This window comes from Mesoplodon bidens, assembly GCF_964165515.1.
Source record: "Mesoplodon bidens genome assembly, chromosome: 2".
In the NCBI taxonomy this organism is placed as follows: Eukaryota; Metazoa; Chordata; class Mammalia; order Artiodactyla; family Ziphiidae; genus Mesoplodon; species Mesoplodon bidens.
The window spans coordinates 44,882,304-44,899,058 of NC_138177.1; the positions used below are offsets into that span (position 1 = coordinate 44,882,304).

A 16,755-nucleotide genomic window follows, 5' to 3' on the forward strand; every position below is an offset into this window, starting at 1 on the left:
CATTGCACAGAAAGGAAAAGCTACTTCTATCACAGGAATATTTGTGCTATCAGAATTATTCTGGAACAGACTGCTCCTAGAGAGGAACAACATAAACAAGAAATAGAGTGGGCTCTATGTTCACGAACACCATGGTTGAAATACTTGAACTCTCTGAGCCTACATCATCTTTTATCCAATAAGGATAATCCCCGTTTTGCAAGCTTGTTGTGAGACACATTGTTATTATTAACAAGCTCTCTCCAGATGTGAGTCAGAAGCTCCGTGTCTCTTACTTAATCTTAGCCTATGAAATGGAGATCCTAATGTCTACCTCACAAAGGTGTAAGGTTTGAGCAAACATGTGAAATGACTATAATTTTCCACTGTGTTTTAAGTAGCTGAGCCATAGCTCAAGTGAATAGTGCCATTAGATACATAGCTCTACCTGGAGGTAGGATGCTAGTTTCAGGTCCTCAGTCTTTTCTAATTAGAACGAACGGCCTGGTTCTTCTGAAGCTACCCAAGTTCTATTCCCTCAGTGTTCTCTCTAGTCAGTGAACTTCGCGTAAAGCCCCTTCCTCTAAAGGGAAGGCAGCTTATGTGAGCAGAAGTGGGAGGGAGAGCATAGTCCCTTTGGACTCCTGATAACCCCCAGTAACACAAAGGGCCATCTCAGTTCCTACAGAGTATTCAAAAGGGAAAAATCATCTCAACCAAGCCCCTCTTTGAACAGATGAGAATCAAATCCCTAGATCTCTGGACTTGGTTATTTCCCCATATGATTTGTCAGCGGGATCTTCTTTGTGACTCACCTGGCTTATTAGGTACTTCAGAGTTGGGACTGTAGTGTGTTTAGTTTTCATCCTATATGCAGCTCAGCTCCTCGTGTAACAAGTATTATTAGCTCAAGGAAAAGAATATTTAATGTCCTTGCTGTCCATTTATAAGACTGTGAACAATTCTCTACAATTATGAAAATGGAAGGCATGCTGAGTACTTCCTATAACAAGGAACAGCAACTACAGTCCACCTAGGAAAAGATGAAGATGCTTTCAAGGACCCACCAAACCACCCAGCCAGACCTATTGAGTGGAATCTTCCAAAAACTGGAGACAGCCAATAAAGCTGATGGCCTGAGCCCAGCAATGTCTACTCTGGGCCATGCCCTTGAGCACATGGCAGCCTTGGGATGATTTATGATAAGGATATTGCACCAGACCACAACCTCGAGCAACAGAAAAAACAGGAGGAAAGTCAGGATACCACCTTCAGTGGATGAATACTAAGTAGCTTAATACTATTGAAGCATTATCCAACAATAGAGGCCATCTGGCAAAGGACAATTTTAAAATATAAATGATAGTATTTGTCAAGGTTTACACATCAATCTGAACTGAAAGTCAAGAGCAAATTATCTTTTACTAGCTCATGTCCTGGAAAACATCTTTACCCTGATTCAAGGACACAAGGACTTGTTCCAAAGTTTTTAGAATTGATATGGCTCATAATGCCTGCATATTTTCAAAACCCTGTCATCCGTAAATGAGCTGGAAAATACCACATACTTGTATCCTTGCTGATGGGATTTAATGGGTACACACAATGTGCTAAGCGCCTACATAATCTTCATGACCCATATTCCAAATCACGTCTTTTAATATAACTGAATACGTTCACTAAATATAGTAGTATCATTTGTTAAAACATTTTTACTTTTATAAGAGGCTGGCGAAGTTAGCAAGAAATGGTACCAATGTTCATAGTACATTTATATTTAGGAATCATTTTTACAGAAAACAAAGGTGAATTTTTTAATAGAAAAAATGCCATATTTTAATAGAAGATCACCATTTATCAGAATGCATACCAAAATACTGCAACAAATTGGTCTTAACAGAAACAGCACAATGACAGAAAACTCGATATGCTACACCTCTGAGGAGTCTGCAACCAGGCTAATTAGAAATCAACACACAACTCCCACTACCCCACACACAGATATGTGCAGGTTATATAAGCCAAGATTTAGAAAACACATTGGAAGAGGAGGGACACACCCACATGTGTATTTGTGTGCATGTTTTCCTTGAACACATATAACAGTGTTTTCTTTTGTTTTACTCAACTCAAAGAAAGTCTTGATCTAAAATTATTTCACGCTTAACACTATACAAAGGAAATACCATAAAGCAAGTTTACATTTTCCTGGGAGCTGTTTGTTGCAAGTAAAAAATGTTTTGCATTTTTTAGTGTAAAAATCCGCATAAAAACAGGAGTTGTTATATGGTGCTTGCCATTTGTGTTAACTTTACCAAAAAGCTTTATACAGGACTATTATACATTACAGAAGAGGAATATTAATGAAGAGGTAATCAGTGCTTCCAAACTTTTCTAACTGTTATACAGGGGAGATCTAAAGGGTCCAACATATTTAGATTTATAAGGAATTGTTTTCTTCCCTCTGATAATGTGCTCCCTGAATAAAGAAAAACCCCACAGACACACTGCCTTCTATTCAACTACAGCCACCTTCCAGGGGTGCTGACACACAAGGGCTCTTCTACTGGACCCTACAGTTCTCACTGCCCTTGGACTCGGGGCCAGCTTCTGGGCTGGGAGCCAGCCGGCCTTTCTTGGCCCTCAGGCCCTCCCTGGGGCTGTCAGCCGAACTCCTCTCAGGAAGGTTACTGATGGAGAGAGATCTGGTGGTGGGTTCTCGGAGGGCAGTGCCTGAATCCACTGGGCTCTGTTGAGTAACCTTGACCTGCAACACAAGCGTCATTGTTAGAGGTTTAAATCACATTCACATTTCTACAACATGAAAAATCAAGCACTTAGATCACCAAAAATGAAGTTAAATTCTTCTTCTAGGAGTTGTACAGTTTTACCATTTCTTCTTCCCTGAAAACAGGCCCCCATCTAACAGAGAAGCTAGTGAAAAGAGTTGGACACAACCTCTGACCAGCCAGCCGCCTTGCAAGCTTCCCTTGACACCTCTGACGGCCGCAAACTCACTCCCAAGGCCAGTGTGACACTCTCAGGTCAGAAGGTACGCTCCTTGAGGGCAAAGACTATGTCCTCTTTACCTTTGCATGCATAGTGCCCAGAATATGCCTACCTGGCAAACATTCAATATTTGCCTAAATAAGAACCCAAAGCAGCTTCCGTTTATCTTAACTGAGCCCCTGCTGTCATTCAAATGAACGTATTCCAAATGAGTAATACCACCTTCATAGAGTGGAAGCTTTACTTACAACATTTAAAAGACCTAGAACCTCCTCCTCACATACCAGCATTTTAATCATTCCCCTTACATTGTTGTTTTATTCCCGTGTCTGGTTTATGGCAGAAGGGCAGCTATTTAATAATAAAGTCCAGAAAAAAGTAGATTCCCTTTCTGACGTCCTGCCTTTTAAGAGAAAGAGGGAATCTCAAAAATGCGAGACTTTAAGAAGTAGATGAAAGGGCAGGGTAGCTGGTAAAGTCGAGATTTTTTTGAGGTTTCCATGGTAGCAAAAAATGATATGGGGTCGGGAAAGAGAAAGAAGAGCAAGACAGAGGAAGCACAGAAACACGTCACTTAACCAAAGTGAAAGGCAAGAGCAGACAATTCAGGTAGGAAGGTTTGTAAAAGAGAGAGAGGAAGGACTCTTAACAAGGGTGCTCAGTACCAAGCCTGAGAAGCAGCTATGGGACACATCACTCCCTGCCGGTGGACTGCCGGTGACCTCCTTCTGAAGCAGTAAGAAGAAAGAATGGAAATTATTTCCCCGTTTATATTCTTTCCATAGGAAGTACGTGGTCTTAAAAGGCAGCTAAATACTCTTCATTACAGAAAACATAGTAAATCTGGCCGACAGATCAGATCCCTGGAAAGCTTGCCTCTACCTCAGAGGATGTGCAGGACGTTTAAAAAGAGAAGCCTTGAAGGATCAGGACTTAATGGAAAATTACTGTCCATGGAAAGTTGAAGGAAAAAAAAACAGAGTTTTACTGGCATTCCTTTTTCTTTTCTTTCCTCTCTTTTTTTTAAAAGTAGAAAGTGATACAAAAACAGACTTCCCTTGAACCCAACAGATGCAGGAGAATCAAACCTTTAGATTCACCATTAAAAGCGGGGGGAAGAGGGAGTGGGGGATAGATCACGCTGGGGAAAGAGAATTTAAGCTACTCAATTCCTGAAACCCAATTAAATAGCCAAAGCCCACCCTTTGGCCTCCCCCTCTAGACTCAATTTCTTTGATTCTGAATTGAGGAGAAACTATAGCCGGTGATCAGAGTTTACACTCTGGATTTGATCCTCATGTTGGTTAGTTAGCCTCAGACTTACCCATAACTAGGTGAGGTCGGACTTACCAGGTACTTAAGCTATTAAGTGCACCCATACCCTGACTGTCTTACAAACTGTGTCTGCAGCACAGTGGGGAGAGGGCAGGTATGCAAATGGCTCATTGGAAATGAACCTCATTAGTAGGAAAAATGGCTAAGACCCCACGAAACTGCTGACCGACTCTGTGGTGACGGCCTCACCATCATCTTCTATAATTAGTGGACGGTCCTCTGGAGCCGACTACCAACCCCAGATTCAGATCAAGTCTACACACAATCACGACTCCCTTGTTTCCAGCAAACTGGGAGCTCTGGGCTTATTCATCCCAGAGACATAACAGAGAATGGTCCTCACCTAATCCACATTTTACCCATGTTCCCCTTTGAACCTGTCAGATGTCACTAAAGGTTCCGTTAAACGATCTAGGAAATCTCTCAACGCTCAGCCAGTGACTTCAGGCGAAGGCTCATAATCCCAAGTTTCTAAGCAACTGCTTTAGGAAACGACACCTTGCTCTCTCTTTTTTCAAACTGAATGATGAAATATGCTCAACAGATGAGGCAAGCATTTTATAAGGTGATTCAGAAAATGCTGAATTAAATTAAAAATCAATAGGCTGGGGCTTCTCTGGTGGCGCAGCGGTTGAGAATCCGCCTGCCAACGCCGGGGGCACGGGTTCGATCCCTGGTCCAGGAAGATCCCACACGCCGCAGAGCAACGAAGCCTGTGCACCACAACTACTGAGCCTGTGCTCTAGAGCCCGTGAGCCACAACTACTGAGCCCGCGTGCCGCAACTACTGAAGCCCATGCGCCTAGAGCCCGTGCTCCACAGCAAGAGAAGCCACCGCAATGAGAAGCCTGCGCACCGCAACCAAGAGTAGCCCCCGCTCGCCGCAACTAGAGAAAGCCCGCGCGCAGCAACGAAGACCCAACACAGCCAAAAATAAATAAATAAAATAAATAAATTTATATATATATAAAAAAATCAATAGGCCGGGTTTCAAAGGCTTGCATCTACTCATGAAGTCCCCTATAACCTTCTTTCAAGAGGAACCACCCTCCATTCATGTGCACAAGTGCACAAAATTGCTTAGCAGTTCATAACCACTGTTGCCTACTGCAGCCTGTAGCTAAGGCAAGCACACAAGTCTGCAGGCAACCAGGTTATTGCTGTGTCCTCAGCAGACGCGACAGCAGCGTGGAGAGCAGGCCCCTAGCGTGCGAAGCGCTCTTTCTTAGTAAAAGTCTAAACTCCACATGGAAACTGCTTTAACATCAATTCCTCATAAAAGAAGGGAAAAATGACCCATGATGATTTCATGAGGTGATTTCCTAACACACCTTTAAACACCTATTATTGCAATCACTTCAGGACATCCACAGCTGCATTCATGCAACAAATATCTGTATTAGACATGAGGACACAGGTAAACTGTAAACATAACCAGGAACATCACAGAAGTCATACTGGAACTCAGAAGGCAGATATTTAGGTGAGTAATTACAGTAAAGTGAGCTGCCGTGAAATAGCAGGAGGTACAGGGTACTACCTATGTCATGATTTCCTGTTTTAAAAGAGCCAAATACTTCATTTCAGGAATTAGCTTGTGGTTATTAATAGCTTTAGTCAAACCTGGAAGCTTCACTCTTTAAAGGTGCTAGTTGCTTTATGGAAAAGAAGCTGTTCTTATGGTCCCTTGGAAAGTCAGGACCTACTCCAGTGTACTCTTCAGTGTTCTATTGCTACCAGCATCCAAGAGTTAAATCCAAATGTGAGTGAGTGAGTGAGGAAAAAAAAAAAAGAGAGAGAAAGGTAGGTGGAGGGGTGGGGATGGGGAAGAAATTTGCACAAAATAGTAGAATATTTCTAATACAAGTCATGAATGGGCCCATTTTAATAAGTGAAAGAAAACCTCAGACCCCTCTTCCTCACTCCTGAGTTAATCAAATTTTTATTATAATGTAAGTTATGAGCAAACTTAATATAGTAGGCATAAATTCCTTAATCCTTAAAGCCCTTATACATCCACATAGCAAACATGTGCATATATGTTCTTGCTTTGATGCAACTAGTCACCAGTGTCTTTGGTATCTAAAATCCTACTGAGGAGCATGCCTGCCCACTTAAGAATTACTACATTACACAAACAGGGTTACTACACTTTCAAAGCTTTGTTGGCTGGTTCAAGGTAATCATATTGAATACTTAAGCTCTGACAAGTAAGCAATCAAAGTAAAATCACGACATTAAAAAAAAAAAAATCTGTGAGCCATTCTAGAAACTTCCAACAAGATTCCTGCAATCCCTAGTTTGAGAAACAATGGGAAAAGAGCAAGACTGGAGCTGAGAGAGAGTAGGTGTTAAGTCTGGGCAGGTTCAATCTTTGTAAGTCTTACTTTCTTCCTCCTTTTATAATACTACTTACTAGGAGAGTACAATAAAATAAGAAAATAAAACTTGAGTTCCATAAAATACATATACTTTGCATACATAATTGGTAGATGCTGGTATGGATTATTGTAATGGGACAAAGATCTGTGAAGCAAATATCCTCTATGCTTTAAATAACGTGACTGGGCTGTTTGCAAGGTGCAGAGAGGTCCCTAAGATCCCAGCCCTCCCTACCCTCAACAATCAAAATAGAGACATCCATAAACAGAGCTACTTTCTCCAGACATCTACTGAAATATGTGCTTTTTGTAGAAAGTAAAGGAATAATAAAACACAAAGAGTCAGCAGCTGGGGGGCAGACAGGTGAGAGGGAAAACTGTGAAGCAAGCAATGACCAGTACCCGTGCCAAATCTTTCGATGGTACTGCCCGAAACTTTCTTACAGACCCTTTGAGTTCTAATCTAACAACGCCAGTTCCGTCAAACGATTTGTAAGTGGCCTGCTGGGTCAAGGACAGGATTGTGCGGCAGGGTAATGTGATGTTTATCCTCGCATCTGCTCGTTACTTTCCTCACTACTGACTTCCTTATACCCCAGGGAGAAGGTCAGACTTTGAAGAGCTCCTGAGTCAGACAGCGCAGTGTCAAACCCTCGCCCAGATAATGCTGTCATTTCCTGGATTTCAAACGGTAGATACATGTTCACAGTAGTTTACCTTTTGTGATCTGCTGCCACCAGCTGTTGGTTTGGAGGTCTCAGCGAGATTTTCTTTGTTGAGACTTAGGGGGGATGGTGCTAACTTCTGCGCAGCAAGGCGGGGGCTGGTCCTTGTCAACATGGTTGTTCTCCGCAGGATGTATGGGCTAGTCTTTCCTGTTGGGATGTCGGCAAACCCTAAAGGCAAAAAGCTGACTGTCAACACTGCTGGCTCCAATTCTATCTACGGTGGGAGTACTATTCACTAGGTGCAGTTTGAACAAGGATAAGGGTGACTCCGAAAACACTTTCTCCTAGCCACAGTGGACAATGGACACACTTTATTCATAGTTACCCTGGAGTCATCAAATTGAATACATCACTAACAGGTTTTTTTCTTATTAGAAACATAAGAAACCACATGGGGAAAATAACATTAAACAGAAAAAATTTTTCCTGCTTCTTTTATATGGATGTCTTAACTCGCACTTCTCTAAGAAGAACACACCAGCAGGCCTTCCTGTAAGATCTGGATCAGAGGAGGAAAACATGGGTGAAATGGAAAGGAAAGAGATAAAAGAAAAGGTCTGCTCTTGTTGAAAGGGGGAAAATGTGAAATGGTAGCAGCTACTTGAGGTAACTACTCTCAGGTAGAAAAACTAGGTGGGAGGAGAGATTTGACCTTGCCCTACACTCATCATCTCCTTCCACAGAGAGAACTGACAGGACCTGTGATGACCGAGAGGAGAAGGGCAATGCCAAGGATACTTAAAAAAAGCATGTTACACACAGCATTAAAGTAACTACAGTAACTACAGCAGCATGTGGTTTTGCTTTGTTTTTAACCCTTTAACTACAAATAAGAAACAGAAACGAGAAAGAGATAGCTAACTATTTAGGGGTTAGATTTCCTAAGGGCTAGAGTTACTCAGAGCAGTGCTTCTCAAACTATCTATGGCAAAAAATCGGTTTTGATATTTTGCAGGGGAGGGGTGGGAAGTAATTTCCCATCTGCTGTGGCATGATACTTTTGTATAGTACAATAAGAATGAAGCTAATAGAGAACTGATTATGTGCTAGAATGTTGTAACAATAGCAAAGGGCTATGAAAATTTCAAACTCTTACTCTTGATTTCTATACATTGTTTTGATCATGGAGCAGTAACAAATATTCCTAGACTGGCCCCAATCTCTGGGCCACACTTGGAGTACCAGTGGGTTTCAAAGAAAAAAATTGGTAAGTGGCTTCAGCCAGGGGTCCAGCCTCATCAGGCCCATCCTCTAGCTCACCCACTACCTGGGTCACACATGACTAAAGGTGGGAAAGCTCGAAGGGTGTCTTTGATTTGGGGATTTTTCAACACAGAAATACCAATTTCTAAACAGGTTTTTGACAGCCATTTTTCAAATCTCCTAGTACTTTTGGTACTGTGACATGAGTAACTAGATCTTAGCCATTCTCTCATGACAGAAAAGAAAGTATATATCTTACCAATTTAACAGTGGACTATTGCTTCTGAAGGTCAATGAGTACTGTTACACAATAAGCTAAAAAATAAATGCTTCTGTCTTTTTGTATGTGAATTTTTATGAGCACTTTCAAAAGAACACAAATACTTTTTGAATTATGAGTACCTTTCTTTACAACTTCTGGAAGTCCCTCTGGCTCAGGCTCAGCGTCTTCTGCATCCTCTGCAGGGTGAATACCACTTTTGACTGCTTTCCTGCTTTTTTTAGAAAATTTCTCTGGTGTAGAAGACGTGGTTTCTCCCCCATCCTCCCGAATCCCACCAGACCTTTGCCTCTTGCCTGAAGCTTTATTCTGGCCAAATGATAACTTCTTTTCAGTAGCAGAAGGGACTGGGGATGGTCCTGGAACAACTGAATTCAGCGAAGGAGAACTTCGAAGATTAAGTTTAGATTGTTGTGAACTCAGACGGGCAACCTGTGTTTCTAACATCTCTTTGGCTTTCTCTAATTTCTCATGGCTTATAAGCAGGGAACAGTATTTATCCAGGTATTCGTCTGCCTCCTTGGTTTTTTCTTCAAGGGTTTCTTTCAGTTCTTTCATCTCGGTCATTAATTCATCAACATTAGCATCCACAACAGTACCTGTCAAAAATAAAGCGACACATCATTTGTAACTTGACGCTTCTCTGATTAACACTGGGCATCAGCAAGCAGATAACCTTAGACTTGCTTCTTGATTTTTATTTTTGGGAAGAGTGGCGGACTGTCTACCTATATATATATATGTTCTTATAGTTCCTGTTTGGGCGGGATGATATCAACATACATATTCTAGTGAGTTACATACTTATTGGGATAGCTTAAACATAACCCACCAAAATCTCAAACTCATATTTCAGCCAATCCATCAAACCTTCTTGTAGTTATCATATGACATCAAATGAATTAATTTATTACATCCCCGATTTTCCCCTGTCCATCCTTTCTATTGTAAGGGAATGAACAGTAAAAGTCGACAGAGAATATAAAGTCACTGCTGTAATGGCTTTGGGAGATAGGAAGGGGCCAGTGATAAGACAAGGCCAAAGTTCTGAAAACCATTTGGAGGCAATGGAGGATCTGATGGACAAGGGCTTGAGGGATACTATAAGGGAAGAGGTCTCAGTAACTTATAGCTGCCTGGTTGGCACTGATTCCATTAGACACTCCCTGGAGCCCCAATCCATTCTGAGTACTCTCCTCAGCAGGCAAGACTATTGACCTCCCACCCGTGCCAATTTATGTATGGTCCAGAGAGCCACTTATACTATGCTTGCCATCATCTATCCACACAGAAAAAGCATTCCACTCTGCGGGCATACGTGGAGAAAAGTGACAGGAAGAGTTGTCCTTTCTTTTTTATTTCACCTCCACACCCAAAAATATAGCCCCCAACCCTTCCATTTAGTTGACCCACCAGGATGGGCCAAGGACAAGCAGAATCAGCTGTTTATAAATTACCAATGCCAGCTCAGATGCCGGTCTTCCTTTACATTAGAACTACATCATGGACATCCACATGAAAAACTCTTCTTGGAAAGGCTCATTAGCAGAAAGGGCTACCAGTTTTTTATATGTTTTATAGAACAGAAGGTGCAATAATTCTATTTTTAAAATGCAGGCTTCATTCTGAATCCTATTAATGACCCCAAGCTAAGCACAAAATTCTGAAATTGGAAAATGGCTAACGGCTGAAAATCAGCATGCAGTCACAGAACAGAGTGCTAACGACACTTCCCACGCAGGCACACCGTAAGTGTGTGATTCACTGGTGGAAAACAGTGTGGGTTCACTGATGGACCCAGTAAACACCGACCTGCTTTCTGTTTCTCTTGTGCAGCTTCAAGATGAGACACCTCTTTCTGCAACATCTCCTTTTCTTCTTCCAGCTGTTTACAGGATTTGATCAACAACTTTATTTTCCCCCGGGCACGATCGTTTTCCTTCTTCAACTTATCTGCATATTTTAGATTTTCCATCTACAAAACAGAAGTAATTCCACTTAAAACCTTGAATTGCTTTTCATAAGCATATGGAAAAATAATACGATATAATTAAGAATCATATGCTGTAAATTTAAGAAGTATTATCTTCAAAACAATTCATCTTCACTGCTCAGTGTCCTAAGTCCCCCCAGTAGACACTGTGGTTTTGTCACTCCCTTTCTTAGGATCAGCAAGCATCAGTCACAGTTCTTAATATAATGTCCTATTAAGTAGCCCACTATGTCTGAGTTTATTCAATAGGAATCACACCGGGAGGTAGGGGCCAAGGGTCCATGCACATACTCTTGGTAGGCCAAACACTCTAGATGACAGAATTGTTCCCTTTTGTGACCTGTACTGTTGCACAATTTCAATACCTAAGATGGCATTTGTTTAGTCACACCAAGTGATACTATGGCTCACAACACAAATTTAAGACCAAATGATATTATGGTTTACAATACAGATTTAAATTTTATAGCAGCTCAAACAAAAAGTGAATAGAATGGTGGCAGAATTATGTCATCAAGCACTTCTCAGTAGCACATGTTCACAGTTCCTTAAGCACAATTGCAAAATCAAAAAAAAAGCTCTGAAAATGATTTCTAGGCAATACTTGACTTGAACAGATATGAAGGAATTTATTCCTTTATCCCACCATGTAAAAATATTCATACATTTTGCTGTAGAAATATGAATTTGATTATGAAGTATTACCCCAAGATTCTGATGGGACATTATGTAATATGTGGCATATGCATTGCATTATGCAATATCTAAGAAATGCAGAATTGTAAAACAATCTAGCTCTAAGAGTTTTTGATAAGAGACCATGAACATATAAAGGCAGACCAAGCTATTAAAAAAAAAAAAAAGAAGAACCTGAGCATCACATTCATGTTACAAGTAGATTTCATTCTTCACACATTTCACCTTGAAATAATTTATTAGCAATGTTGCAGTAAATCTGCACTTTCAGAACTTTCTATTTCTGATTCCAACAGTAATTGGATTAGAGATAGATTTAATTCAATTTCAACAATGCTGGGACTTCCCTGTGGTCCAGTGGGTAGCCCTCCACACTCCCAATGCAGGGGGCCTGGGTTCGATCCCTGGTCAGGGAACTAGATTCCACATGCATGCCTCAACTAAGAAGCCCACATGCCGCAACTAAAGATCTTACATGCTGCCACAAAGATCCCACATGCCATAACTAAGACCCAGTGCAGCCAAAATAAATAAATAAATAAATAAATAAATAAATAAATAAATAAATAAAACAATGCTTATCAACTTCTACTTCATTAAAATTATATAAGATTTGTATAGACTCAACTAACAATGTACCATTTTGTACACGGCATATATATAAATAGACATTCCCCACAGTACAACTGTCGAAGATTAAAAAAAACGAGAAAGTGAGTAAATTAAAACTTAGACCTGAAGCTACTTCTGTCTTGTTATTAAACCTAACATCTCTCATTTTGTAGCAACAGAACATTATTGATCATTAATGTTATTTTGCACTTAGTTTGTATTTTACTGGTATATTTCCTTCACCTTGATAATTGTATAAGAGCCATAAACGTAAGAAATCTATACCTAGTTTTCTGACCTTTACTGAAAAATATTTATTTTCCACATTCATATTTTACATTCTGGATGGTATTCGTTTTATGAAAAGAATTTTGTGGGTATCAAAACAGCCTCCCTTTCCAGGTAGAATTGCTGTAGCACCTTCTACAGTCTAACAATCCTGAGATTAGGGCTCACCTCCTTTTTTTTATAAAGAAAAATGTTTTATGGTCCTTGCATGGAAAAGAAAAAGAGAACATACACATACGTGTACCTGACCAAGTGCTTGGCTCACCCTGATCTCCCCATAAGCCATGGTAAAGTGGGTTTGGTGACAGCAGTGAACCTGAAGACCAGTCATGCAGGACTTTCACCACCAAATTATTATTATCCACACCTAGAGGGGCCTGCCCTGATCTGTTATTGGCTTGATCTTCATATCCATCGCAAGAAGTCTCTGACATCCTCTACTTTGAGAGGATTCACTGAGCAATGAATGAAGTTTATTCAAGCTATGGAACTGCAGGCTATCCTCTAATTTTTAAAAACAACTCAGCAGACAACTGATGAATGATATTATTTATGATTACAAAAAAACTTTTTTCATGAAAATTAAAATGAAAGCACTTAATTTCATACTGTTAAAACCACTGTTAGATGTATGAACCATTCTAAGTCATGAAGTAATGGTAAGTGGACATACCTTGGTTTTCTTCAATTCTTCTAAAATCTCAGTGGTCACTTTCAAAGAATTATTGAGTTCTTCTTTACTGGACTTTAAGAGGTCTATCTCCACCTTCTGGGAGCTGAGACATTCTTCCATAGAAGTCAATTTCTCTTGATATGTCTGGATTTCCATTTCATACTAGGGCAGAAAAATGTTACTTAACCAGGAGGCTCAGGTGAAAATATTGTAAAGAAAACAAACAAAAAAAGGAAACTGCTGTTCCGGGGACCATTACAAATGGTCTTTGCACAACTCCCTTACTATTCTACTCCAAGACGGAAATGTATTTTTTTAAAAATCAAGTCATAAAATAAGACATGCAAGTAACTGGTGGAAAGATAGGGAACTTAATAGGATGGGATGTTCACAGGATTATACATCATAATAATAATGCAGAACACTGACCTTCTTGGAAAAAATGCCTCATCACCATGGTCAACACACTCTCTCCAGTTCCCCCAGTCACCAGACCACACATTTTTACCTGTTTGTTTATGTCCAGAAGCAAAGCCTGGTGTTTATTTTCAGCTTCCTGAAGCCGTAGCTGATATTCAGCTATTTCTTCTCTCATCTTCCCTTGCTTTTCCATCTGGTCTTTGTGTACACAATCCAAACTCTTCTTCAGTTCACTGTTTTCTAGCATGAGCTCCTTCAGTTGACCCTAATGAGAAAAATAATAAAATCATGGGAAGATAATTAAGAACCTGGATATATATATCAACATCTAGAAAATACTGAATACTGAGTACTGGATATATATATATCAATATCTAGAAAATACTGAGTACTGAGTACTGTCTTGCCTGTAATAGTTTACAGGCAAGACAATCTATATAGAGTTAGTGCTATAATCCTTAGCAATGTACAGTTGACTCTGTTTCCCCAGATTTCACATTCACTGATTCAACCAACTACAGAACAAAAATATTCCAAAACACAAATTCCAGAAATTTCCAAAAAGCCAAACTTGAATTTGCTGTGTACCAGCAACTTTTTACACAGCATTAACATTGTATTTACAACTATTTAGGTAGCATTAGGTATTTTAAGTAATGTAGAAATGACTTAAAGTATACACGAGGATGTGTGCAGGTGATATGCAAACACTATGCCATTTTATATAAGGGACTTGAGCATCTGCGGATTTTGGAATCTGGGGAGGGCCTAGAACCAATGCCCCGTGGATACCAAGGGATGACTGTATTCACTTTAAATGGCGATTTCACCTCCAGTGGCAATTTCCTTTGCTCCAGCCCAAGGTTACATCCACGGGCAACACAGAATCTCTGAAACCTCGATTTCGCTACTAAAACACTCTGGACTAAACCCTCCTAGGCTCCCAGGCTCACTTATTTTTTTGTTTGTTTGTTGGCGGTACGCGGGCCTCTCGCTGCTGTGGCCTCTCCCGTTGCGGAGCACAGGCTCCGGGCGCGCGGGCTCAGCGGCCATGGCTCACGGCCCCAGCCGCTCCACGGCATGTGGGATCTTCCCGCACCGGGGAACGAACCCGTGTCCCCTGCATCGGCAGGCGGACTCTCAACCACTGCGCCACCAGGGAAGCCCCAGGCTCACTTATTTAAGTACTTCTAGTGCAGTAATTTCTTGACCTCATTAGCAGCATCACCACCACCTTCATTCACACTCAAGCCCCTCCAGACTTACGTCTTCTTCCTTGTCCAGCTTAGATTCCATCTTCTATCAGTTTAAGAATTTCCTTCCAAAGGCCCACCCCCTGCTCTTCTGCCCTTCTCTCCCTTCACTGTGCAGGACTATCAAAACTGCAGCCCTATGGCTTCCCTGGTGGCGCAGTGGTTGAGAGTCCGCCTGCCGATGCAGGGGACACGGGTTCGTGCCCTGGTCCAGGAAGATCCCACATGCCGCGGAGCGGCTGGGCCCATGAGCCATGGCCGCTGAGCCCGCGCGCCCGGAGCCTGTGCTCCGCGACGGGAGAGGCCACGACAGTGAGAGGCCCACGTACCGCAAAAAAAAAAACCAAAACCCTGCAGCCCTAGAGGTATCTGGCTTCTCCGTGCCTGACCCCAAATAGCTGTTTCTATACGTGTTTATATACATGCTGTGTCCACTTCCTCATCAACCATTCACTCCTCAACCCACTCCAACCTGCTTTCATCCCAGCTCCTCCTGAAATGGCTTTTCATGGCCTCGTTAAGCTCCATGTTGGAAATCCCAGGAGCACTCTTCAGCCCTCATCTCATTCGACCTCCAGGTAGAATCTGCTGCCGCTGACCACTCCTTCGGTCTTGAGAGAGCCTCCATGCGTGGCTTCTAGAACATGACACTCTCCTGGTTGGCCTCATCTTGTCTTCTCAGTTTCTTTGCTGGTTCTTCCTTCCCCCATCTCACCCTACATGCTGGAGGGCATCTGGGCTAGGCCCTGAGCCATCTTCTCTTCTCCATCTATGTTTTCTACCATTCCCATAATTATTTAAACACTACCTATATTCTGAACTAGCCAAGTTCATGTATCCACCCTAAACGTTCCCTTCAATCTCCAGCCTCATATGTTTGGTGTCACTTTAGATTCTACTCTAGTTCTTTACCATGCCTTCCTACTGCTCCAACCTTCTTTCCTAGTATTTTCCATCTGACTCCAGATACAATGACTTCCTTTCCATTTCTAAAATGTACAAAGATCTTTCTAATTTCAGAGATTCTACCACTCCGCTCTCTAGACCTAGAAGGCTCCTTCGTCTGCCCTGTTGTTCACGTGGCTGACTCCTTGCCCTGCACGTGACATTCTCTGGCCACCCCATCTAAATTAGTTTCTTCCTTACCTCACACTCCACTTCCCAAATATTCTGCAGTGAAGAATCTTGTTTCCTTTATAGCACTTAACAGTTTATGATTATTTGATATATTTCCTATTTAATGATTTATTGTATGTCAAGATGGTAAGTTCTGTGAGTGCAGGAAGAACCACAGGACAGCTATCGCCCACCATTCTATCCTCTGACCTTAGCCGTGTTTATAGAATGAATAAAGCCATTGCAGACGAACACGCTCATATGTATGGCCTTGAGGCTGAACACCTAGCTTTCCTTTTTAGTAGAGCCTATAAATGAAAGACAAATAACAATATACTTGGGATACTCCCAGGCTGCTCAGTACCGAAGGAGATTTTAGCAGATGCAGGACTCAAATATCATCCACAGGAACTCCTTCCACACAGCATTGCCAGAAAATTCCATGAGCCAATTGCTGAGATTAAATGCCAAAACTTTTCAATTTTCATTACATTAAATACCACATTTAAAGAAAAGCACTAACCTCCCCAACTCCTTATACAGGCCATTACAAATATCGTTTCAACTTTTTGTGATTACTCTGGGTCATAATCACAATTATATTTTGCTGTCCTTTTCTGAGAACTACTTAGGGATGAAGTTGCACAAGGACTACATGAATATAGGAGTGTTTACCATTTGCATGCATGGTAGCTGCTACCTAAGACTTGGTGTTAAAGAGATTCAGGAGAAAGCGCATGAATCAGCAATGTCTATTGGGGACCAGCAGTGGGAGTGGCAGCCCAAATG

At 41.4% G+C, this 16,755-nt stretch overlaps 1 protein-coding gene across 3 annotated transcripts in view; it reads right to left on the minus strand.

Moving 5' to 3' along the window:
• Window positions 1-321: 321 nt before the first annotated feature.
• CENPF (centromere protein F) overlaps window positions 322-16,755 on the minus strand; it is a 61,463-nt gene continuing 45,029 nt past the window's right edge. For all 3 annotated transcript variants that reach the window (XM_081226180.1, XM_081226178.1, XM_081226179.1), the window contains 6 exons: window positions 13,686-13,862; window positions 13,178-13,339; window positions 10,728-10,890; window positions 9,038-9,514; window positions 7,422-7,600; window positions 322-2,746 (listed from right to left, as the gene is read on the minus strand). In XM_081226180.1, the coding sequence (XP_081082306.1) occupies window positions 2,543-2,746; window positions 7,422-7,600; window positions 9,038-9,514; window positions 10,728-10,890; window positions 13,178-13,339; window positions 13,686-13,862 (1,362 nt within the window). In that variant the 3' untranslated portion in view covers window positions 322-2,542. The remainder of the gene's footprint in view (window positions 2,747-7,421; window positions 7,601-9,037; window positions 9,515-10,727; window positions 10,891-13,177; window positions 13,340-13,685; window positions 13,863-16,755) is intronic.